Source organism: Diabrotica virgifera, chromosome 10, assembly GCF_917563875.1.
Source record: "Diabrotica virgifera virgifera chromosome 10, PGI_DIABVI_V3a".
NCBI lineage: Eukaryota > Metazoa > Arthropoda > Insecta > Coleoptera > Chrysomelidae > Diabrotica > Diabrotica virgifera.
In genome coordinates, this window is record NC_065452.1 from 2,103,063 (window position 1) to 2,130,570 (window position 27,508).

The 27,508-nt window shown below is 30.4% G+C and overlaps 1 protein-coding gene across 3 annotated transcripts in view; it reads right to left on the reverse strand.

Moving 5' to 3' along the window:
• LOC114334599 (DE-cadherin) overlaps positions 1-19,157 on the reverse strand; it is a 189,170-nt gene extending 170,013 nt beyond the window's left edge. Inside the window, exons 1-2 of one of the 3 annotated variants that reach the window (XM_050663498.1) lie at positions 18,745-19,157; positions 9,797-9,834 (exon numbers count right to left, since the gene is read on the reverse strand). In XM_050663498.1, coding sequence (XP_050519455.1) covers positions 9,797-9,834; positions 18,745-18,785 — 79 coding nt within the window. In that variant the 5' untranslated portion in view covers positions 18,786-19,157. Of the gene's footprint in view, positions 1-9,790; positions 9,835-18,744 lie in introns of all 3 variants that reach the window. The other 2 variants (XM_028284672.2, XM_028284673.2) reach the window with 2 other exon arrangements.
• Positions 19,158-27,508: the final 8,351 nt, after the last annotated feature.

Below are 27,508 nucleotides of genomic sequence, written 5' to 3' on the forward strand. Positions count from 1 at the left end.
TATGTTCAATGGGTGTTATTAGTGATATAAAAATAAAATATTTGCTCTTGAACGATTGTGATAGTTATTGGTTTTATAAATAGAAGGAAAATGTTGAATATAATTAACATAAATGAAAGAAATAGTTTTTTCAGATATTTTAAGGCTGTTATCAAGAGCTCTTCCATAGCAATATAACAGATATTAGGGGGTATGTTCACGCCGCAGTTAAAATAGGTGGCGATTATATAAACTAACGTTTAACAATTCTTTGAATAGGTGGCAGGACGTACATATATTATTTTATTATTAAATTTAGTTCTCTGAACGACACAGTATTGATGCCACGTATTGCAACTTACGCTCGGCACAGTTCGCTCTCAATCGTACTTTGTATTTGCAGACGACAGTTCTTAATCCTTTCTTTACCTGCTAAGGCAAGGGTAAATTCTCATTAATAGATACTAATCGTTCATTCATTTGGAAATAGTTTATTATTTAATATTGTATTTACAGACAGCAATTCGTAATTCTTTACCTGCTCAAGAATATTTATTTGAAACTGATAAAGAAATTTGCAATTATTTGAAATACAAGTAAGTACTATCCGTTGCAAGATAATTCGGATGGAATTCTCCAGATTAAGAGACTGTGCCTGTGCCGCGATATCAAGCATAAAATAATCTGGGGAATTACATCCGAATTATCTTGCAACGGATAGTACCTACCTAAATGACCAAAAAAGTATTATGCTAATTCTCAGAATGAAGATCGAGTTATTATTTATAAAAATAGTACTTTTAATAAAAATGTAAAAGTTCTTTCTCTTCACGGTTTATAAACTCATTACAAAATGCAACTCGTTTCCTCTTGTGATCCTCAGTCAAAAAAGGTTTCCTTGCATCTGCACAATTTATCAGTCCACTTGTTTTAATTCTTCTACGTGCAGTACAACTACTGCCCGGAAACGCTGTCTCTTCTCTAGCTTTTTGAGCTGTAGCAAAAGGAGATTCTCTCAAATAATCTACTAACATCTCGTCCTGTTGATCTGTGGAGATCTTCTGCCCTCTTGAACCGCCCTACCGTGGTATAGAGTGAAAATTATCCTATCTTTGTTTGATTTTCCATATGCACATATGGCTCACGTTCAAATCTGCAGCAACTTGCCTTAGTGACCAACCTTCTTCGAGTTTGGCAATTGCTCTTGCTTTTTGCGCATCATTCAAATGCATTCTAACCATTTTGGAGGAGTTTGATATCATTTTATTTTATTTTTCAACACTCGCGAAATTTTTGACAAGCAATGACTTTTTGAAATTTTTTGACTTTCGACATTTATCAAATCCATACGACACTGCAATTTTACAGTATTACAATATAAAATTTAGGTGTAAACTATTCAGTGATCGCAACTGTACATACTATGTATAATAAGTAGTATGCTTAAATAGTATAATTAAATTTACTCACTATATTCTTGTTCGTTGTTTCCAAATTCAAAACAAGTCCAAATTTGCCACCTTTAAAACGATTAAATTGCTAATCCAATTAAACTGCTAAACGAATAAAACAATCTAATTGCCAAATAAAAACAAATAATTTACACCGGACTGATCACAAAGATAACAGTAAAAGCTCAAAGTAAATTATCCTGTATATAGTCATATTCCTCTTAACGAGATTAAAAACCCCCATGAAATAAAAAATACAATGAGGCGTTTTGTCATTTCTGTGATTATGAGGGCTCTTTATTAATTAAACCTGTAATTGTTTTGGTTTATTAATCGAGTTAAGGCAATAAAATGGAACATTATGTTTTATAAAGAGAGATGGTGATTAATAAAAATGGTATCTAAACTGCTACACTACACTAAACAATAATTATATGGAAAAGAGCATAGCACATAAAACGAATAACTACTATATAAACACTATAGAGAAAAAAGAAATAATAAAAAACAAGAATTAACGATATGATCAGACCTGTTTAAACCTATACACCAGGGATGGACAAAGTGCGGCCCGCAAATTATTTTCATTTAAAGCAGTGGTTCCCAATTTAAAGCAGTGATTCCAGGTGGACCCCCAGGGGTTCACGAGGGATTCAACGGGGGTCCACGTTGGCGTGAAATAAAAATGGGGGTTCACAAGTTGCAAGTGGGGGTCCACGAAAAATTTATAGCGATTTGGTATTTATTTAAACAAATTTGCATTTTTTTATTGTAAAATATCAATGGAAAAAATAATATTTTAATAGTAGTGGCTCAAAAAAGTTATTTTAATGATTTATAACGTTATTTTGATTAAAAACAAGTTTTTGATAAAATTTTAGGGTAGAAAACATTAAAATATCGTTTTTTACATTTTCCTCCATTCCCAAAACACATGTCTTTCGATTTTACTGAAAATTTGCCCACAGATAGCCAAAATACAGGACTTTAAGTGATTAAAAGAATTTGTATCGTTTTACACTACAAAAAAAATACGTGGAATAATATCAAAGTCAAAAATATAGGCGTCTACTGTAATAAGTACAATTAATTCGGAAAATATCGACCATACGAAAAAAATGGTTAAGAAAATTATAATAATGATTGTAAACAAAATTTATTTGGATCAATTTCAGTTCCTACCATTTTTGTCGAAAAGTTGAGAATTGCGGAGTTATTGAACAAAAACCACTGCTATCAAATCCATCAGGGCTTATGCTTGCGCCTTTACAGCATACGTACTACCTGAAATATTGATTTTAGCAAAAACATGAAAGAGATCAAAATTGTATAAAATTTAATTCTCTCCATTTTTGTATAGGTACATTTTTGTTATAAAACTAATAATAAACATAAAACTATATATAAAACTAATATATATAGTATATACCTATATATATAGTATAACTATATATAGTATAAAACTAATAATAATAAATAATGAGATAATTCAATAATTATGCTGTAACTGTCACTCTTTCCCCCATAACTCGGAAAATATCGACGGCTCAAAAAAATTTATAATAGAATAAATGATAGGAAATCATATTTTTCACAACTTCAGTTCGTACACTTGTTGTCGAAAAGTAAAATATGGCGGAGATATTGAGCAAAAACGGTTCTCCTTTATTCGCGATTTTAAATTTACACTACTATTGACCCCCTTCTTGGGTAGCTCGGGCATGCAAGATCAAATGCTAACCCGACTGTACTATATAATGTTGACTCTTTATTGCATGTAACTTTTCTTGTATTGTAAAACTATCCAGATTCTTTTAACCATTAAAGTCCTGTGTTTTGGCTATCTGTGGGCAAATTTTCAGCCAAATAGAAGAACATGTATTTTGGGAATGGAGGAAAATGGAAAAAAACACTATTTTAACGTTTTCTAAGCTAAAGTTTGATCAACAACTTGTTTTTAAAACAAAAAACTTGTTATAATGCCTAATAAGCACATTTTGGACTCCCTTCTATTAAAACATTATTTTTTCAATTGATAATTTATGATAAAAAATGCAAATTTGTTTAAATAGATTTCAAATCACTGTAAAATCGCATAAAATGATATTTTGAGAAAAGAAGAGACCTTCAATATCTTATTTTTAACCCCCCCCCCCCCATGTTTTTTTCATTGGAAGTATGGTAAAAATGTAGCAGCAGGGGGTCCACCGAAACCAGTATATTTTTTAAAGTGGTCTACGAGAAAAAATAGTTTGGGAACCTCTGATTTAAAGAATGATTGTTTTTTAATTATTGCTAATAGTAATAATTAAACATAATATAAAACGTCATTTTAGCTCTAAACATAATACGTTTTATACCCAAAAATTAATTAAAGCAAACAAACCATTCTCAATGGTGAATTTATATTTTTAGTTAAAAATCTGCGTCGATTTGCGTCCACACGTTCTATAAATCGACACCAACGAACTGCACAGTCACATCGCTACGTTAAATCGTTGTCGTGTATACGGGCTATTAGGAATTTTTACAGGACTTATAGGCGAAGCAATAAAGCACTGAACCTCCAAAATAAAACGACAAGACGGATCTTAATAATGTTTTTGTATTCGATTCGTGAATGCGCCAGGAAACCTTGTGACCCCTAGCCACTAGATAGCAAATTCATTAAAAAATTAGTCAAAAATCATTAGTCACGAGATGAACAGTAGGTATGGTATGTTTAACAGTAAATGGTTGAGTTCAATTAGTTACCACTATATACCTCCTGGATTAACCGATTATAGTATAAAAAGCCCGGTTTCAGGTAAAATTTATTTCAGGCTTTATTATGGGAGTACCGTCTAGTCAGTGTTAATTGCAAAAGAGCAACTCTGTCTACCTCGGTGGCTTATCGCTCCGGGTGGGTCTTAACAATGGGCCAGGTCAGATAAATTTAATAATATTTACGACCGCACTAATTGAACTCAACCATTTACTGTTGTACAAACCATACCCTAGGCGCCAAGTACTCCGGATGTCTTATTCGTCGTCAGAGACCCCAAAAACCCCCTAAGTAATGAATTTTGACTAATTGTTTAATGAATTTGCCGAAAACTTCACAAGACGAGGTAAACAGTAGGTACTCTGGGCACCAGATACTTCGGAGATCACCTACGATGTTATATTCGTTTTCAGCGACCAAAAAACCCCGAGTAACAAAATTGAACTCATTTCCGCCGATAATTGATGAGTTCTGAATTTTTTTATTGTCTGTTTGAGATGCACTTCAAGAATGCATTTTTTGTATGCAGTTTTTCAATATTATCTCATGGCTAGGGGGTCACAAAGTTACCTGGTGCATTCACGAATCGAATGCAAAAAGTATTTTTAAGATCCGTCTTGTCGTTTTTTTCGGAGGTTCTGTGCTTTATTGCTTAGACTATTAAACAAAGACAAAACTCAAAAAACAAGTTAAACTACGAAATATGTAATCAAAATAAAGAATAGAAAACCTACTATACAAGTGGCTGCAACTTACGGGAATACAGACCACAATTCCTAGAAAAATAGAAGAAAAACAAAGAGACAATAAATATACAAATAATACAAAGACTAAAAACAGTAAATCAGGAAAGATATAAAAGAAAAGAAATCAAGACAGGCTGGGATCCAACAGAACGTGGCGTGCCACGCCTTGAGAAATGGTAAATATGTATGTAATAGATAATAGAATATAGAAAAGCACTAAAACTAAAAACTAAAGATGGAAATCACCGCAATGTGAAATAGCGATATTTCCCTCAGAATTTGTGATTTACGATCCTCGGGCTAGAACCGAACCCTCTATAAATAATAAGAGGCCATAAATTTTATGGCCGGCCTTGATCAGCGCGAGGTTTTCCATCGTTTGTCGGTAAATGATCACGGTTCAAAGGAAGTCAGAATCTGAAGCAACTATACTAAATTTACAATCAAGATGCAGTAGAAATAAACAAACCAACTGCATGTATAAACTTTGGAAATCATGATTTGGGATTTACAATGTATATACATTGTAAATTATGATTCGGGAGTGCTCCTATAGTAGCATTTAACGTGTCTGATTTTGTTTATTTCTACTGCATCTTAATTGTAAATTTAGTTTAGGTATGTACCCATTCACCCCTTCCGACTCGTCAAAAGTCTGGTACGGTCGGTGCCGTGGTAATTGTGTGGTCTAACGACGTTGTGTTGGAAGTTTTATCATTGTATGAATTAACCAACTTACTAAAATTTCTACCGCCAACACTGGTGTTGGTGGTGTACCCTCGATACTCGAGCGGACAACCATGGCTCGACCGATTTTATCAAAAAGTAAATATTTATTAATTTCACAGTAACGTGGTGTGCCAACCATGATCTCTTTTCTTTGCACTAAGAGAACCAAAAAACTTTATTACCAGAGTTTTCTTTATTACGTCATCTAACTACTATTAAAAGTTGTACTGTGGCCAAATATTAAATTTCACAGAATACAGAAGATGGTTTCTAAAGAAAGCAAATGGCCGGAGTTTTTGTATATACGTATGTATACCGATGGTCTCGTCTAACTGACAAGACGAATCCCCAAGCTGAGGACTGATTCTCAACAGATCGCAGCGTGGAAACTGCTCTACCAGATATACGATAATTCTGAGTTCTAAGATCGAAGAGACAATAATACACACATTCGTCCACCTAAAGATCTGGTCTACGGACAAGGATAGATTCAGCTGTAGACTGATAATCTCAACGCTATTATAATTTAACGAATAGGGACTAGTGCGATAATCAAACCCAATAAAATTGTCTACTAGAGTCACACTGATTAGAGCCTCTCGACTCTCAGAGCTTCAAGAGATATCGTTAACATATTTTGTCACAGAATAAAAAATTATGCTGTTTTCACGGTTGATGTCTTGTAATGCTACCTTAGTTTTTGGGCTTATAGAGCCGTTGTTGACAGTCAACAACAAGGCGGCCAGAATACTTCAACCGTTGCCGCAACGTCTTTCGACCTCGAACTAAGCCGGAAACTAATGTGTCACTACAGTTATTAAACGTTTGGTTGAATGTGTTTGCATGATAACAGCAACAACAAAGTCATGTATCTGTAATTATTAATCTGCATTCATTAGGTACTAATTTATTGTTAGTTCTTAACACCTATTATAAAACAACAAGAAGATAGCTGAAAAAACGGGTCAAAAACATTACATTTTTGGTCGATGCCGGGCCCCGGTAAAATCTACCGACTCTTCTGCCGCCCTGTCGGCGGGCCTGCCTGTATAATAGTCCACGGTAATAAGGTTTTTTTCCATGACACTTAACAACCAGGGTACTGAAGCCTTTTTTCGGCAGGTAATACCTATAAGAACAAATTGTAATTATTTTCTGGGGAGGATCTGGCGGCCACTTTTATTTATAAACAATTTAGTGTCAAAAAACGGCCTTTTTTGCTTGTTTTTTCAAATTAATGGAAAACAGTAAGACTTATGGTTTTCTTAGTACAAACATCTTCGAGAGAATGGAAAAAGCTTCAAAATGGCGTATTACAAAGTTTGTACATATGTACTCATTTATTCTTAACATAATTGCGAAAAAAGTCGAAATTTCAAAAAAAATAATTTCGCAATAACTAGATATTGTAAAAATAAATGTAAAGCTTTGAAATTTTTGTCAAATGAGGTTTCTTTGGTGTTTAATATATGATAAAAATTTCAAAGCGATTCATATTCAATTGTTTAAATTTTATTCAAATTGTTTATCCCAGAGAGCTTTTTTTTGCAACAACATAAGTAAGAAAAAAATGATTTTACAACCATTCTACAGGTGTCAAATGAAAGAAGATAAGCTAAACTTTCAAATTGGTTTAAAAAAAGTGAATAAAAAATGCATTTATTAGTAATAAATATTTATGCAAAAGTATCGTAAATTTTTCCTTACAAACTTTTTCAATAACTTTTTTCAAAAAAATCTATTTTTTTACCGTCTTTTAGGTGCACAACTACCAAGTAATGTTATGTATATGATAATTGATGAAAAATTGTAATAAATATATATATAATTTTTTATATAAAACAACGTTTATAAGGAAAAATTAACCATACTTTTGCATAATTATTTATTACTAACAAATGCATTTGTTATTCACTTTTTTTAAACCAATTTGAAAATTTAGCTCATGCTCTTTTGTTTGACACCTGTAGAATGGTACTAACATTATTTTTTTCTGACTTATGTTATTGCAAAAAAAGCTCTCTGGGATAAACAATTTGAAAAAAATTTAAACAATTAAATGAATCGCTTTGAAATTTTTGTCACATATTAAGCACCAAAGAACCCTTATTTGACAAAAATTTCAAAGCAGTACACTTATTTTTACAATAGTTATTGCAATTTTTTTTTTTGAAATTTCGACCTTTTTTCGCAATTATGTTAACAATAAATGAGTATATTAAACTTTGTAATACGCCATTTTGAAGCTTTTTCCATTCTCTCGAAGATGTTTGTACGACGAAAACCATAAGTTTCACTGTTTTCCATTTATTTGAAAAAAAAAGGGAAAAATGCCATTTTTCGACAGTTAATTGTTTATAAATAAAAATGGCCGCCAGATCCTATGCAGAAAATAGTTACAATTTGTTCTTATAGGTATTACCTGTCGAAAAACGCTTCAGTACCCTGGCTGTTGAAGTGTCACGAACAGGGTATATTTTTGTCTTACTATTAGCCTGGCCTACAATGATCCTGGCCTTTTATGATCAGAGATAAAAAAAGAACATAAATTCTCTTTCATGTTGATTCTTTCCTATATGCTCCTCATCTGTTTCTCTTGTTAGCTAATTGTAAGTTATAATAGTTACTGCAAGTAAAGTAAAAAATTCATATACACTCACCGGCACAAAATTCCGCCACTAAAATTATTTGATTAAGTTTGACAATTTATAACTTTATTATTTGTACTCCGATTTTCAAGATTCTTGCATCAGTTTGTAGGTACATGTATTGAAATCGTTTGCTATTGTTCTGGTAACAAAAAAATTCTGCTTTATACGGGGCTGAATGAAAGCGTTGTATTTTGTACTAACTTTAAAAAATTCTGTGGAAAAATTGAAGAGCTAATTTTGTTTCATAGTCCTTTTGTATTATCCCGGAGGCATCGCTAAGATTTTGTTTTTGGAATTATCCAAATATCTCTTTTATTGTAAGAGCTGCGCAATTTTTTGAAAATAAAAACACTGATTGACTCATGAACATAAACATCTTAAATAAAGTTTGGATTGATAAGAATGCAATAGCCCTCGAGGAGCCCAGATCTCAATCTAATCGAGCGTTTATGGGATGAATTGAAAATAGCTATTCGCCATCATCCTAGGCGTACAGAAAATATGGTACAGTTATGGCCCTGATAGACGAATATCAGGCGACTCGAGATGAAGATTTACTACGGATCTTTGAAAGAAAAGTATTAAGGACCATATATAGAGGAACTGTGCTGATTCGGTCAGTCAATAATCTTACACTTTTGGCCAAGAAACGCAATAGTACCCAATACTCTGCAAGGAGTGATGGAATGAGAGGGAGAAATATGGCAGAGTTAACGAACAGCGTCTTTGGAGAATGAGATATAATTTCGAGCTCTATAGACTTTTGGTGATGCAGATATTGTAAAAACTATCAAAATGAACCGCTTAAGATGGGTGTGTCTTGTTATGTGGATTGATGAAAGTGATCCTGCTAAAATAACTTTGTTAAATAGGCTGTTCAGAAGAAGAAAAAGGCTAAACTCAGATATCTGGACCCTATGTAGGAAGATTTAAGGGAGATTGAATTAAAGGGAGGAAGAAGACAGGCACTCGACAGGGAAGGATGGAAGAATATTTTGAGGCAGACCAAGGCTCACGAAGGGCTGTACCTCCAACTGATAATGAAGCCATCTGTTCTATACCAGTTGTACTGCAAGCAATTGGCTTATTTCTGTCTTTGGCAGAGCTGCTATATGTCATCTAGACATCAGACCTTTCCACAGTACACATCTTACTGTATGGTGAATAAGTTGTGGTGTAATTATCTGGTGATTTGCTGACTAAAAATGGTGTAGATTTGCATGTGTCTGTGACATATTTAGTCAATAAATCTACACTTAACTACATAGTTACACCCTATGTTATTTTCTCATTGATCATGGGTGTTTATATAGAAATATAGATTGAATAATATTAAATTATTTATAAACAAAGAGGTAATAAATATACACACACTTCACAGCAAACTCTCATTATGTATAAAGCATTAATAAGCAAAGTAAAAACAAAAATTGCAAATAAACCAGTTAACCTCAACAAAACAATGTGTACCTGTACCAATTTGTGTATCTGGAGTAGAGATAACTGTTGATTTACTGAAAAAATAAAGCTGAGATCAGCAATTACCAAAAAACTAGTGAGAAGTGATTAAAAATTGGAAAAGTCCATGTGTTAATGGAGTAACCAAAACACCACAATTGGTTAGATTGTTAATCTTACCAGCTTTCCAGTTGTATGTGAATGAATGAGCCTTATAAAAAGAAGAAAGGATCATATATGCATATGAAAGCTCCAAACTAAGCTATTTACATCTGCATGGTATGCTAATTCCTTCAGATATATGCCTTTTGAAGTTAGAAGTAGGATGTGTAGTTGCCTCAGAAATCAGTTGGAAAATTAAAACCGAATATAACAAAATTCAGTTTGGCAACACTGTGTGAATACCAAGTTCAATATAATCGTAATTTAGTCCAGACAAATTAATATAATTTTTTAATTACGAATTAATATATTCAACAAAAATGAGATATTTTAAACAAATTGCGTTTCAAAAATGATGTGCAGAATAATTTTGAAGTTGGTTAAATTAATGAAAGTTCTTTTTTAGTCCTTAAAAGTAGAAAAAATTCTAATTATTCTGGCTTAATATTTTATCTTAATATGCAAGTCAACCACTAATGACTAATTTTTATGATTAATGTGATGTTAAAATATGGGCAAGCTCTTATCTTCAATGTCCCTATAAATTACTTAAACATAACCATTAAACATAACCGACAATATTATAGAGACCATTGGTCTCATATACGAGACATAAAAGAAATTTTAAAATTCATGTAAATTAAAACATAATTTTAAAAAAACACGAGTAAAGAGCAAAATACTAGAAAGGAAAAAATACAGAAAATTCACAAACAACTCAAACAAAAAAGTATAAAGTGGGTATTTACTAGTGATGTAGCGAATATTCATATTCACATTCGCGAATATTCGCATATTTTTGCATAGTTGCATTCGTATTGGCATCCGCAAAATTTGTGCGAATAATTTGCGAATATGATTTTGAGAAAAAAAAATTATTTGAAGATGATATTAGGTTCATAAAGTCAAAATCTATTCACTTCTCATCTTTTTTTTGTTAAGAAAAGGTAATTGTACAATCAGATTATCAGCCTTCACTTTATTTTATTATTTGGTATTATGTAATAAAGTTATAAACTTCTCATTATAAATTTAGAAAACATTACAAAAATAGAACCAAATTTAAAGAAACTGAATATTCACATTCGCGAATGTCAGTAGCAGATATTCGTATTCACAAATGTTCAAAAAATGACATTTGTTACATCACTGGTATATACTCACTGCCTTCATGGTATACATGAAAACAATACACATAGTCCAAGCATTTGTCCATTTTTGTGATTACAGTTTTTACAAACAAAAAATGACTGGTTTCTTTTCTTTTTTGAGGAGCAAATTCAACAACACCTTCGTTTTTTTTTTGGGAGAATGTGTGGTGGGTTTTGCCCAACTTTTTCTTGATTTGTGTGTTATCGCTGAATTTCTAATGAACAGTAGCTGCTACCCATAGACTATATTATGCATCCCAGATATGAGTCACACCTTCCAATAGACATAGACCATGTCCAAAGCGCAATCTGCTCTGTCTGAATGTCTATTTAAATTGCTAGTATGTTGCAGTACGATCCTTGGCTCAATGCCCAAAAATTGATGTGGCTCATATATTATGAGTCATTGGGTAGCGAACATGTTAAAGAAAAAACTGCTTTGTAATACAAATGTAGGAACAAAAGAATCACTTAGTAGCAGGATTTTATAATACCACAAATTAAGTTTTCCTGGTATTTACAGATCCATTTGGAAATTTTCTCTGAAATAATGCATGCTGAACAATAACATGTCAACATTTTTATAGTAATTAGTGCAATAATTGATTACTTAACCGTAACTCATTATTTATGATTATCTATAAAGTTATTCAACTAGATTTTTCAAAATTGATATTTATTGATAAACATTAACACTCTCAGTTTATTAACTTATATTCATACAAATGAGAATAATAATTTCTAGATAAATTATATTTGTTTCTCAGTTTTCACCATTGACATTTTCTTCAGTTATTCCCAGTAGCCCCTTGACAGCCTATGAAATATAAAGCTACAAAAAGCTCAAATTATTCTGGAGAGACACTGGAGTCACTAGTTCTAATACGAAAATTTAGAAGAATGGAAAGAATTCATGTTTTTTCTATCTCTATTTTATACAGCATGTTCTTGTAATGCATTTTCTTAAATGTCTATACCGCTATTGTTTTTATACTACAGCTCCTTATTCATGCTTCCTTCATTTACGTTTTCACTATTCACGGATTGAAAAAATGGGATCCAATTCCTGTATTTGCGGTCTAAGATTTCTTTATTCATGGATCGAATCTGTATATCAAATAAAAAGCATTCGGAATGTGATCCTGATATGAGTGGTATAGAATACTGGAAGAGATTTGACATATCAAATCAAAATGTATGGTAAATATGAAAGAACCATTGCAAGAACTGAAGCCATACAATACACATTATTACACAGGTTATGTAGTTATTTAGAAAACAGAACTCAAATGGTTAGAGTAAATCACTGTTATTCCAACATTTTTCCTGTAACTTCAGGTGTTCCTTAAGGTTCACACCTGGGACCGCTACTATTTAATCTATTCGTTAATGATATTACCACTTGTTTTTCCCATACAAAAGCTCTCCTTTTCACTGATGACCTTAAGAAGTGCTTTACAATAATAAGATCTCATGAAGATACTCTTAAACTACAATCGGATATTAATAAATTATCCCAGTGGTGCTCTCTTAATGGCATGGAATTAAATGTTGGTAAGTGTTATATTATGCGTTTCTGTAGGAATCACCATTTGTTAACACATGACTAAACTATTAACGATCAAGCATTGTAATCATGCACACAAATCAGAGACCTAGGCATAATATTAGACTCTTCACTCAGCTTTAAACACCACATTAGTACAGTTGCCCAAAAGTCTATGAAAATGCTTGGTTTCGTTAAAAGAACATCTCGTGATTTCAGATATAAATTCAATAATAATAATAATATCGTATGGCATTTTTGCCGGGGAGATCCTTTCGGACAGTTCTGGCACCATTTACATCTTTAACCCTGTTTCAAGTAACTAGTGCCGATGTACACTAGCCCAGGTGGACCGACGGCTTATGGTGCTCTCTGAGGCACGGTGAGATGGCTCGTGTCATTATTGGAAATGAAAATGGTTTGTCTTTGGCACGGCTCGAACCCATGTGCACTGGCGTATGAGGCCAGCGATTATGCTGTTACTCCACGGCCGCTCACGATATGAATAAATTCAATGAAAATTTTATATTGCTCACTTGTTAGATCTCATCTTGATTTTTGTTCCTCTCCATAGTGTGGTCTCTAGTGTGGCCTCTCCAGTGTGGTCTCCATATTATCTAGTTCATAAAAATAAACTTGATAGAGTTCAGCATACCTTTCTCAGATACTTAGCTTTTAAACAACATATATATGGTAGCTACTTCATTAGAACCCCGTAAAAAAAGAAGAAAAGATCTGACAATCTTATTCAACATTATTAATGGTAATAGTAGCTGTCCCGTCTTCTGCCAAAAATTAGTCTTTTTGTACCTATTTGATCAACAAGACAAACCCAAACTTTTCACATAAGCTTCCATAGATATAACTACTCACAACAATTTTTTACCATGAACACTTAGACTTGTGAATTCTCTAAATGACTTAAATATATTCTGCAATTCCTTGGATAGATTTAAAAACCATTTGTTGAACATACAATGTTAATGATACCTATAATTTCTATCAGCAATTTTTAAGTTTAAACTTTGTTTGTTTTTTATATCATAATGTTCTTTTTTTCCTTTAATTTATTAGCTTTGTTATCCAATAGATATTGTAATATTTGTTCTTTGTGTTGACACTGTTTATGTTTTTGCTTTTGTCTTTGTAATATTTTTTTGTAATATTTTCTGAATTGGGCTTGCCCGTAAATAAATAAATAAATAAACACTGAAATCATGCTGGAAAAACTGTGGCCTGTTTTGACTGCAGGAAATGAGGAAGATTATGTGCTAGTTCAAACTTTCATTGCTGAAATTGTAAGTGGAAACCAACTTGGAGGAAATGTTAAATTCACAATCCATTGAAGAAGATGCTTTAACAAGCAATGGAAACGTAACATTTAATTTAAAAAAGCTTTGTGAATGTTTAAGAACGACAAATGACCTTTGTGATTTCTTTATGAAAATTGATCTGTCTATGGAAGGAAGTCTTATTTTTAAGAAGCAAATTGCTAATGCCCCTGCTGTATATCAGTCTGAATTGAAGGAGCTTTTAAAGACTGTCAAGCAAGAGAGAATGACTAAATTCTTTAAATCGTTGCCTAAAATTGAATATAATTATGTAATTAATCAATATGTACAGTCAAAAACTTCAATTAAACTGATTTTTATGGATTTTTTATTTTGTCACCTAGTATGTAACCCCTATAACCCCATATACATATACATTACCATTCCATATTCAGGGTTTCCGTATTGGAGGAATATTTATGGAACATAATCCCGCAAATAAAGAATTTCTACTGTATTTTCATAATGGCTTTCAATTATTAATCTTTCTTTTAATGTATTATTCTTATTAAAATCTATAAATTACACCATTTATAACTCGAGAATGACTGAACAGATTTTTATGAAATTTTACATGTATATTCTAGCGGACTGGGAATAGGATAATATGGAGTTTCATACCCGTACGTCATAAGGGGGGTTGCCCCCCTGATATATTTTTTTAATTTTTGGAAAAACCGTTTTTAACTATTTTTATGAGATGTAGAAGCAAAAGATACATACAATCCTAAATTTTTAATTTTCTATCTCAGACCGTTATTTTTTAATAGCCATTCGCCGGTCGCAGTGTTTGTTACCATACTCCTCCGAAACGACTTAACCGATTTTTATGAAATTTTGCAGGTATATTGGACTGTACTGGGAGTAGGTTGCTGTCTATATTTCATACCCGTATGTCATTAGGGGGTTGCCCATGACGCCGTAACTCTCACAATAATGACGTGAAAAATATGAAATTAAGTAGGTAGGCTCCTTGCTGAATTCGGAGCAGAACCGTATTAAAAATTTTTCTCTGGCACAATCGGTGTCCGATATACAATATCTCAAGCCGTAGCAATATTCTGAGGACAGAAGAAGAACGAGCGACAAATTTCATAGAAGAGAAGTGGAACAGTTTATAACTTTGGGACTCAAATTGGGCAAAATATGAATTTTTTAATTTTGCGAAATTTTCAAAAAATATCTCCAAACGGAACCGTAAGCAGGAGAAAAATTCTGAGCACACGAAAAGAACAAGCAGCAAATTATAAAATTTTATTTAATTTTAATTCATTTTGTTTAATTTTATTTAATTTAAGTATTTTATTTATTTTTATTAGACTATATTTCCTTTTATTTAATTTTATTATTATTTTTTAATTTATTTATTATTTTTATTTAATTTTTTTTTAACTTTATTTAATTGTATTTAAGTTAATATGATTTTATTTATTTGTATTTAATTTTACTCAGTTTTATTTATTTTTATTTACGTTTATTCAATTTCATTTAATTTTAATTTACTTCATTTACTTTTTTATTTAATTTTAATTGAATTTAATTTTATTTAATCAACACCTATAGACTTGGAATCTCCCCGAACCCAATCATAAATAGAGGGTTGTTTTGAATGTAGATATAATAAAGCTGTTATATTCATTATAAGATAAACAAATTTAAGATTGTAACTGTTGCACTACAAACTTTATTTTGTTACTTCTAACTAAACTTTATTATTTCAAACATCATGTGTAATTAATTAAAAATAATAATAAAACCTCATTCACATCGAGCATTTTTGTTTATTAATTACGAATTCCTTTTGTTCATTTTAAGTTTATTGTAGGTATACAAAAGTTTGTTTTTATCTATTGAGGCAGTACGAAGTCTGCCGGGTCAGCTAGTTTTACATAAATATATGTATTTTTTTTATTATTGTACATCTACTAATTGACCATTTTATCACCATATTACATTATCTACAATTTAAATAATATATTTAACATGTGACGGACAGAATGTCTATAAACATCTAATTTCCATTGATGCAATGTAACACAGTGGAAAGAGTTAATTACCTAGGAAGTATACTGAACACGACAGGAGGAGCAGAGGAGGATATCCAGACATTAATTGACAAATCACAGACAGCATACTATACAGGGTGTCCCGAAAAGATTGGTCATAAATTATACCACATATTTTGGGATCAAAAATAGTTCGATTGAACTTAACTTACCTTAGTACAAATGTGCTCATAAAAAAAGTTACAGCCCTTTGAAGTTACAAAATGAAAATCGATTTTTTTCCACATATCGAAAACTATTAGAGATTTTTTATTGAAAATGGACACTTATCATTTTTATGGCAGGAATATCTTAAAACAAAATTATAGTGAAATTTGTCCACCCCATAAAAATTTTATGGGGGATTTGTTCCCTTAAACCCCCCAAACTTTTGTGTACATTCCAATTAACTCATTATTGTGGTACCATTAGTTAAACACAACGTTTTTGTCTCTTAGTATTTTTTCTATAAGCCCGTTTTAATCGAGATGCTGCTTCTTTTTTAATACATTTACATAAAAATTGTATGGGGGTTTTGTTCCTTTAAACCCCCCAAATGTCTGTGTACGTTGCAATTAAACTATTATTGTGGTACCATTAGTTAAATACAGTGTTTTTAAAACGTTTTTGCCTCTTAGTCTTTTTTTGATAAGTCACCTTTTATCGAGGTGTGGCTTCTTTTTCAAAATATACCTATTAATGTAAATTATAAATAAAATTTCAGATTATTAACAGGTCTCTATAATCGAACTTAACCATATACAAATATGTGGTGGATTCGACAAATATTCAAAATATCTCGATAAACACTGTCTTATCGAAAAAGTACTAAGAGGCAAAAAAGGTTTAAAAATATTGTGTTTAACTAATGGTGTCACAATAATAGTTTAATTGGAACGTACAGAAAAGTTTGGGGGTGTTTAAGGGAACAAAACCCCCATAAAATTTTTATGCGGTGCACAAATTCTACTTTAATTTTTATTTAAGATGCTGCTGCCATAATGATGCCACATGTCCATTTTCAATGATAAATCTCTAAGAGTTGTCGATTTATGCAAAAAAATTGATTTTCATTTTGTAATTTCAAAGGGCTGTAACTTTTTTTGTGTGCACTATTGTATATAGGTAAGTGAGGTTCAATCAACCTATTTTTGACCCCAGAATCTGTGGTATAATTTATGACCAATCTTTTCGGGACACCCTGTATATATATGTTAAATAATATATGGAAATCTAATGAGATAAAACTGGACACCAAAGTAAAAAATCTTCAATAGTAATGTAAAGGCAGTGTTATTATACGGATCACAAACTTGGAGAATAACAAAACACAACACTGGAAAGATTCAATCCTTCATCAATAAATGTTTACGAAAAATTCTAAGAATATTTTGGCCCAAAAGAATCACAAACTCAGACTTATGGAAAAAAACTAAGCAAGAACCAATACATAAAGAAATAAGAAAGAGAAGATGGAAATGGGTGGGCCATACTCTGCGGAAACCAGACACAGACATAACAAAACAAGCATTGGAATTCCAACCTCTAGGAAAATGGAAACAGGGGAGGCCGATAAATACATGGAAGAAAACAATTATTAAAGAAGCAGAAAACGTCGGCCTAACCTGGAAAGAAGTTAGAGAAAAAGCACAAGATCAGCAAAAATGGAGAATGGCAGCAGATGCTCTATGTTCCAGTGGGAACGAAGAGGATAAGTAAGTGAGTAAGTAATGTGACACAACGTCTATTATAGATGTTGCATTTTTCCCTATTCTACTTTGCAAAATACATATAGTGTCACAACACTTGCTTATACATTTGACACACTGTCCATCAACATGTTAAATATAATGAACTGAGTTTCTAAATGCTTGCAAACTATAAAGCAGAGTAGCTACTGATCTAATCTCATATTTGATTTCTTATTTAATAATCAAGCCCGAGATCAAGCCATATGAGATAGTTTTTAAATACCATTTAAATCAACACACAACAGAGTTATCAGAAAATTGTGTCATTTATATGTAAAAAAAATTCAAAAACTGTAGTATTTAGTAGTATTTTCTAAGTATTTAAATTGGTGAAATAATCAGGCAAGATGATCAAAATATATGCTTGGCCAATAGAAATACTAGTATGCAGTAAACATCATTAAAATACAGAAATGAAAAACAAGAATATTATCCTGTATATTGACTGTATTAAATTGAATTTTAAAGAAGGTAGGTAACAAAAGCAGATTGTTTTTCGAGGAATCTTCAAAAATCAAATTTATCAATGAATCATATTACAGGTATGACTCACCTGCATAGGTATATGCTAAGAAATAATTGTAGAAAATTTAGTTTGCTAAATCAAGGATAACTACATTTCTTGTTAATTATTTTTACTAAAAAATGTGGACTTTAAAAACACAATTTGTGACATTAAAGGGAATGCAGAAACATCAAAGACATGCAGGTATAATAGATAGGTGTCAGAATAATACGTTGATAGTACCAAGGAACGTTTATCATAATTTATTATATCATAAAAATATCTATGAAGTACAAATACAGCAACAAGTGGATAAAATAAGCAACAGTTAACAGGTACTTTAAACTCTAAGGACATTAGCACGTGATACATTATAACATTTCATACCTTAACGTAGCCAAAATAAAATAACTGTATAACAGCTATTTAAAAAAAAAGGTAGAACAAAACAACAGATTGCAGCTAGGCTACTTACCATGTATATTCGTTGTCTGCGTGTTGATGACGGTAAAACATAGGAAAATACAAAATAAACAGTGCAACCGTCCCATTTTAGTTACCGAAAGTTTTTTTTGCAATATTTTTAGTAGCTACTTGTAATAACATTAGAATGGACACTCGTTGTTCTTGTTAAAAGTTCGTTTTTCTTATTATAATCCTCATTAAGAGCACTTTTTAAGGCCACTATTTAATAGTTACTATGCACTAACACTCTAAATTTAACAACCCAATTCAGAAATTTACTAAAATGCACCTAACAAAGTTAACTCACAAAGAACTTGGAAGCCATTTTAATTGTACAGAGTGTACACAGAACATCAAGCGCTAGGTTCGAACTTGGAACGTACCTTCCGCACGTTTACCCGTAAAAGTGAAGCGATGGACTGGTTTGACACACGAAAACGAAAAAATCCGACCATAAAGTGCTAACTTCAGAATGAAGCCGGTGATGGCGCAACAAGCATGGAATTTTGGTGATTCATGATTTTCTTATGAATTTCTTATGATTTTATGGAATAAAAATAACTATGTACTAGAAATAAAAACACGGTGGTAAAATTATATTTAGAAATGTATAAAGTGGTCAATAAATTGATTCATTCGTACAATATTTTAATTAACGTAAACGTAAAGACATAACAATGGGTAATAGAAACCAACAGTAAATATAGAAATTATTTTTAAATACACATCGTGCCCTAACTGTTTTTTGTTTTGTGGCATGTCTAAATATTATGTTTATATTTATATGGGTCATAATTGATTATTGTAATGAAAATTACGTTAAATAATAATTGTCGTTTGTTTTGATTTCCACCCCGGAAAACTCTTTCAAAAAATATTCTAAGAATGTGTCAAAAAGTATATAACCGAAAGTTGTTTTGAAAACAACTGTTGGTTAAATACTTGATATATTTTTAAGATAATCTTTTTGAAAACGATTTCTGCGAGTGGAAATCGAAACGTCAAACAGAAACGGCAATTATAAAATATAATTTTCATTAGATACCTACAATTCATTCTGTTTGAAACCAGTGGCGACGCGTGACTTTTTCGAAAGTGTTACCAAAACCAGATGTAAAAAAAATCATTTAAAAAAATTATTTTGACACTGTCAAATATAAGTTTTTGTTTTTAATCCTGTGGGATAAAATTAAACAAATCACTATTCCCAAATTATATGTATGCAATTATGTATATGTAATAGGTATAACGTATAACAATAAATAATAAACAAACTAAACAGATTATTCTACCATAAAATTATAACATAAAAAATTAACAAGTAGGAAAAAGAACATATTGTGAAAACTATTGTTTATATTTTAAGTCTTCCATTTTCAATAATCCCATTTTTTTCTTCAAAATTATATATAAAAAAATATACAAGGGGAATGACTTTTTAAGTAGTTGATCGATTACGCAATACGCAGCAACACTTTTCCATGTTTAAATGCACGCACACTGTAATCTGTAATAGATAATAAACGAACGTTACCAAACCAAAATATCGATACATTTTTGGCAAAGTAACGTAAGTGACATTTTTGGCGAAAATCATGTTTTTCCATTAAACTAACGCTATTAGTGTTTAGAAGGTACTGTCAAAGTGTAGTAAGCCTAGAATTGCTTTAAACCTTTTTTTTTAACTATTTTAAAAACGTATGTCCAGAATTTTTTTAATCATACCCGCAAAAGAAACGTAACTTTAGCACTATTTCCATAATAATAACGTAAGCAAACGTCGTTTACCGCCATAATAACGTAAGTACCGTTCGGTTTCTGTTACTTACGTCAGATTTTCGCAGTCAGTGTTTCGCTTACGACAGTGACAGATTCATGCTACAATCAACTAAATGATTGATTTTAGGTAAGTTATAACAAAAAACATGTTTTTGTAGTTATATTTAAAAAAACTCGAAAACCTTAACTAACATTATGAACCTGTAAAACTCCTTTTCATATTTAATTTTGTTTATTTATTACAAATTATTTTGACATAGCCTAAGAAAAAATTTGGTTGAATTGTTTGTTAAAAAATCTTTGTAAATTTTGATATGAAAATGTAAAATGTTTGTGAAAAAATAAGTTAAAAATTGTAAAATTATCAATTTCAACTCTTGTATCAAGAAAACGGTTAGAAATAAAGAAATATTGCTTGCATGTTTCTATTCTGATTTAAATAGAATAGTGCAGTCACTGAAGCTTTCACCTTCGATTTCGTTGAACCTTCATCGATTTTCATGAAAATTGGTGAGTACTTAGAAGATACCTCAAGGAATAAAGGTGACAGGATGCAAACTTGCGCTTTTATCCTGGGGGTGGACCCCTTCTCGGGGGTGAAAATTATTTTATTAAAAACAATACCATAAGTCGATAGAGGGACAAATTCTAAGCCAATTTTGATATATAACGTTATTAAAATAAATTTTCTTTTTGAGTTATTAAATATCAAAGATTTTATTTTTTCATAAAAAAATTCTCATTTTAAAGTTATTTTTCACGTATAACTCAAAAACTATAATCTTTTACAAAATAGTTATTATTGACGAAATCAAGATAATAAAACAAGAATGTGTGTGTACTTTGTACGCACGTAAGAAGTTATACTTCTACTACATATTATGTGATTTTTAAGACTATACCAAAAATTAAAAAAAAATAAAAGAATAAAACGCACACAAACACATTGAAAAATGCCACAAAGAAAAAATGATTTCTGGACGATAATAATTGTTGGCAAAAATTTTAAATACGCATTTGCTGAAAAAAAAAATTATATAACAAATATACTTACAATCATAATATGCATAAAAAAATAAAACTTGCATCGGGAATTGAACCCGTGAATTTCGTGCCGCTTTGACTCGTAATCGAAGCGTAGACTCACTCGTCCAATCGCACATTATTTATCATGTGGAAAAATACGGTAACTGAACGTTTTACTGTTTGACAATTGTTTTGAAAATTATGTAGTTTAAATTTTGTGGAAGAAAATATAAAAATATAACAAAACAGTAAGAAAACAATATATTAGATGAAGATTGGTAGAACTTTTGTTGGTAATCAAATTAAGTATGTAAATCAAAGCATTACATACCTACTAGATAAATAAATCTACGCCAAAAAATCATAATTTAAAAATAAAAATCGAACCTAATTTGGGATTTCTCTCTAAAATCCGCATTCTTGAGAAAATAAATGTATGTATTTCAACCTAATCCAAATGTATAATTACAATATGATTATAATAAAAACTAGGTACTTACCAAATTAGAATGAGTTTTCCTTGTCCAAAATAGTCCAAAAGTCCAAAAATATAGGTATATGAAAACTATTTAAAAAGGCAGTATAACTATTAACTAACTTTTGTTTGTTGTTTCTTTTCACACAAATTTTAAAACGCAACAATCATAAATAATCTAACTACAGCTGTGCCACAGCCACCATATTGAATAATTTTTGACATGTCATTTGAACATCCAATCAGAACAAAGTTATAATGCGCATGCGCCCGGTCGCTAGGTTTTCCCATATAAAAATTTACTCTCTATCGCCGGTAAAGAAGTATAACTTCAAAAAAATAAATACACCCCTTACTTAAAGAACTAAACTAATGTTAATTCAAAGTGAATGATGGGTAATTGAGTGTATATTATTTTCGACGAATACTCAAATCTTAGTATTCAAGCTTAAATAACGGGAAAACGATGCACTTTATCAAATATACCTGTTAAGCACTTGTCAAGGTACTTCAGAATATCTATCAAATGAGCTGGAGAAGAAGTTAATATAGCTTCAAAATTAATCAATTTATGATGAAAATAAGAGAACTCTTTCGAATTTTTTAGGAAAAAGTGAAAAATAAAACATATCCCATTTTCACAAAAATTAAAAATGTATAGTAATCCTTACAAGAATTTCTTTATATTAGTATAAGTAATTATTCCAACAAGTTTAACCGGTTTAGAATGCATATTTTTGAAAATAAAAAGTGTAATTTAAGAAAATCAGATTTTTAAAATAATCGTAAGTTTCATTTTCTTTTGATAATAACTCTAAAAATACTCAATATACGTAAACAACGATATATAACTAAATTTTAGTGTTTTCCGTGTCAAATATTTTACCTTTTTTACTTAATTAATTGTTGTAACGTTATTTTGTGTTTCTTATAATAAACGATTGTTTGTAATTCTTTCCAAATTACTTTGAGTGCTACAATTTCCCGCCAAAGTAACGTATGTGTGTGCTTACGTTACATTTTTTATCAAGACTCAAGGTTTTAGAACCCGTAAAATAACTTAAGTATCAATTAACCGCTAAAACTATACAAAAACTTTAAAAAATATTGTTCTTTATTAAACTGTAGACCTCAAAAAACACCCTGGTAAATTTTGTATAATTTAAATAAGCTTAACCAGGTTAAATTAAAAACATGGTTTTTCTACAAAAACGTTTTTGGTGACTTACGTTACTATGCCAAAAAGGTATCGATATGGTTACAATGCTGATATACACAGCGTGCCAAAGCGCCGTCTCTAGAGCCGTTGCTCTAGAGCTGCAAAATTTTCAAAAACGAGCCCGATAGCCCGATCAGGGAACACAAAATTTTACAAAAACCTCCAAAAAAATAAAGGAAGAATGAACATTTGGGAATAGGTAGTTGAAATTGTCTATTATTATACAAGAAAAAGTTTACAATTCTACATCCACTCCATTTTACAAAAATTGGGAAATACGGGGTGAAAAATATTTTTTCGGGGGTGAAAAATTATACGTTCAACATAAGTCCGAAATTGTATAAAAGAAAAAAGAGAAAAGAAAAGAAAAAATTGTTCTGTAGAGTTTTTGTCACTAAGTTAATACTTTTCGAGTTATTTGCGAGTGAATATGTTCATTTTTAACAAAAAAGGAACATATTTTTGGACGGTTTTTCGCAGATAACTCAAAAAGTAAGTATTTTAGCGAAAAAAATATTCTTAGCAAAAATATAGCTTATAAAAAATTTAAAAAAAAATGGTGTATGCATGAGGTCTATAGACCTAGCACAAGCAGAGTTGTAGCTAATGAAAAGTAGGTTCTTCTTCGTCAAATTCCAAATCGAATATTTCAATTTGAAATAACCCAAAAACGGAGCTCTTTTAGGGGAAATTTCATTACAACTTTTTTAAAGTGTTTAAAAAAAGGTTTATTTTTGTTTTTTAAAAAATCTTCTAACATCCGAAGTGAGTTACGCTCAAAATATTGCTGGTCTTTTTTATTTTTTGTTAAAAAAATCGCAAAAATCACCCCCTAATTAGCTTCCCAAATAAAATTAATTCTTATAGACCAGGGCGCATCTGTAAAAATATTAGTACATTTGGACGTTGAGAGGTGACTCAAATATTTTTGCAGAAATTGCTTGAAAATAACTCAAATAATAATATTTCAGTTATCCTCCCTCTCAAAAAGGTCCGGAACATTGTTTAAATAATCAAAATGTCAAAAAAGGAAGGAAAAATTCGATTTTTTTCTTGGTTTTTTGATTATAACTTTAAAAGTATTCATTTCCGAGAAAAGTTGTACTAACATAAAAGTTGCGTAATTAAATTTCCTACAATATAGAATTGGTTAAAAATTTAAAAAGTAGTCACCCTTGTTGCAAAATAGCAATAATTGCGAAAAAAACATACAAAAACAAGTATTCGCATTTTACGTTTTTCAACCATTTATGCTACATTTAGGACCTTCATATTTCACCCAAAAAAAACTCTATAATACAGTAAAACAATACTGTAAATTTAATTAAGATCGTTTGAACAGATTTTGCAAAATAAATTTTGCAATCCAGCTTTCGCAAAAAAAATCATTTTTTCAAAATGTTACAGGACTGAAAATAAAGCAGATAGAAAGTTGAAATTTTTTTTGTCTATAGAAGTGTACTGTAACTTTCATTTGCAATTTGCAAAATTAAAATCGATTAACTACCACGGCGTCAGGAATTTTTTTTAAATAAACATTAATAATTATTGGTGCTACGCGCAGGACAGCGGATAGTTTGCTCTGATTGGGAATTCCAATAACCTTTGAAAATGATTGATACATTTTAATTTTTATTAAATTTCGATATAAATAAATAAATTTGTTTATTGCAAAATAAAAACACATACTCTATCTTTTGAAATAACACTTTTTTTAGCAAAAACTTTCTTTGTTCATATTTTTTAACTTAGAAAATAAAAGTTTATTATTTTTAAACATACGCAATTGTTTAAACAATATTTCACAAAGAATAATAAAATTAGTTTGATTTTTGTGGAATTGAAATATTAAAATACAACAAAATATACAGTAAGAAAATAATATATTAGATAAAGATTGGAAGAAATTTTTGTGGAAATCAACTTGTGTGAATCGAACACCGTTGTCCTGCTCGTAGCACCAAAAATTAATGTTTATTTAAAAAAATTCCTGACGCCGTGGTAATTAATCGATTTTAATTTTGCTAATTGCAAATGAAAGGTAAAGTACACTTCTATAAGCAAAAAAAAATAAGAAAATAATATATTAGATGAAGATTGGAAGACATTTTAGTGGAAATCAACTTGTGTGAATTAAACACCGCTGTCTAGCGCGAAGCACCAAAAATTAATGTTTATTTAAAAAAAATCCTGACGCCGTGGTAGTTAACCGATTTTAATTTTGCAAATGAAAGGTACAGTATTCCTCTATACGTAAAAAAATTGCTATCTGCTTTATTTTCAGTCCTGCAACATTTTAAAAAAATGAATTTTTCTTGCGAAAGCTGGATTGCAAAATTTATTTTGCAAAATCTATTAAACCGATCTTAATGAAATTTACAGTGTTATTTTACTATATCATAAAGTTTTTTTGGGTAAAATATGAAGGTCTAAGTGTAGCGTAAATGGTTGAAAACCGTAAAATGCGAATACTTGTTTTTGTATGTTTTTTTTTTCGCAATTATTGCTATTTTGCAACAAGCGTGACTATATTTTAAATTTTTAACCAATTCTGTATTGTAGGAAATTTAATTACGCAACTTTTATGTCAGTATAACTTTTCTCAGAAATGAACATTTTTTAAGTTATAATCAAAAAACAAATAAAAAAATCAAATTTTTCTTTCATATTTTGACATTTTGTTTATTTAAACAATGTTCCGGACCATTTTGAGTGGGAGGATATTATTATTTGAGTTATTTTCAAGCAATTTTTGCAAAAAAATTTGAGTCACCTCTCAACTCCATCTCAAAACAGATGCGCCTTGGACTATTACCGCTTGACAAGTTACGTATTGTTTATATTATCTATAAGTTTCATTGGTTCAAAGTGGCCATTTAAAAAAAAATGGGTTTAAAATAAAACATTTTTTTTAACCTTGAAAAAAATTGAATTTTTTATGGAATTAATTTAAAAAAGTAATATTGAATATTTTAATTTGAATATTGAATATTAATTTAAAAAAGTAATTATTTAAAAAATATTAGTAATAAAAAAAATCTCAAGAAGTAATAAAATGTTCCTTTTGCTTTTCTGAAAATTTTTAATTTTTTGTTTTCTTGTTAGACAAACATTGGTTATGGCTATGGCTGTTGAAAATTTGCATAAACTCGTGATTAGTTACTCGTTCAAGCCATTTTAACTACAGCTTTTTCAAAAATAAACACTTTGAACCGATGAAACTTACAGATCATATAAATAATAAATAAGCAAAATAACTTGTCAAGTGGTAATGATAAAATGTATTTGTGATGCTAATTAGGGGGTGATTTTCGCGATTTTTTTTACCAAAAAATAAAAGGGACCAACAATATTTTGAGCGTAACTCACTTACTTTTAATGTTACAAGTTTTTTTTTAAAACAAAAATAAACCTTTTTTTAAACACTTTAAAAAATTAAAATGAATTTTCTCCGAAAAGTGCTCTATTTTTGGGTTATTTCATATTGAAATATTCGATTTGGAATATGACGAAGAAGAAAATCTTTTTTTAAATTCTTTATAAACTATATTTTTGCTAAAAATATTTTTTTCGATAAAATACTTACTTTTTGAGTTATCTCCGAAAAACCGTTAAAAAACATGTTTTTTTTTTGTTAAAAATGATCATATTCCCTCGCAAATAACTCGAAAAGTATTGACTTAGCGAAAAAACTCTATAGAACAGAAGTTGTTTAGAATTAGCATTTTATCCAATTCAGGTCTTACTTTGAATGTATATTTTTCACCTTCGAGAGGGGGTAGCTATTGTAGAATTGTAAAAATTTTCATCCTTCCTTTATTTTTTTTTGGGTCAGATTGTTCTTTGATCGGGCTACTAGTCCCGAGCGACAGCGAGTATTCTGCTGCGTTACCATACCCAATTGTGGTATATAAAACGTGCAACGGATTCACATAATCTCGCCAATATTTTCGTGCTGTAAAGTTTTAGTTTTAGTTGGCTATTTACTGAATTAGGTACTATGTATTAATAAATATTTCTGTTAGTAAAAAATATAAATGGAATTATTTTATAGTAGTCATAAAGTATTTATTTGCAAGATTTTTAACTGTTACCAATGGTAACAGACAAAAACTAAAGATTTTATGAAGAAATAGTCGGAACTTATTGGACAGTTGTACTACCTACCTATGCAAAAATTTCACATGCATCAAGAATTAGGTAATTATACCTACAGGTCATAAAATTATTTTTTCCTTGGGTAGGTACCATAAATAATTATTGCGATCCACATCC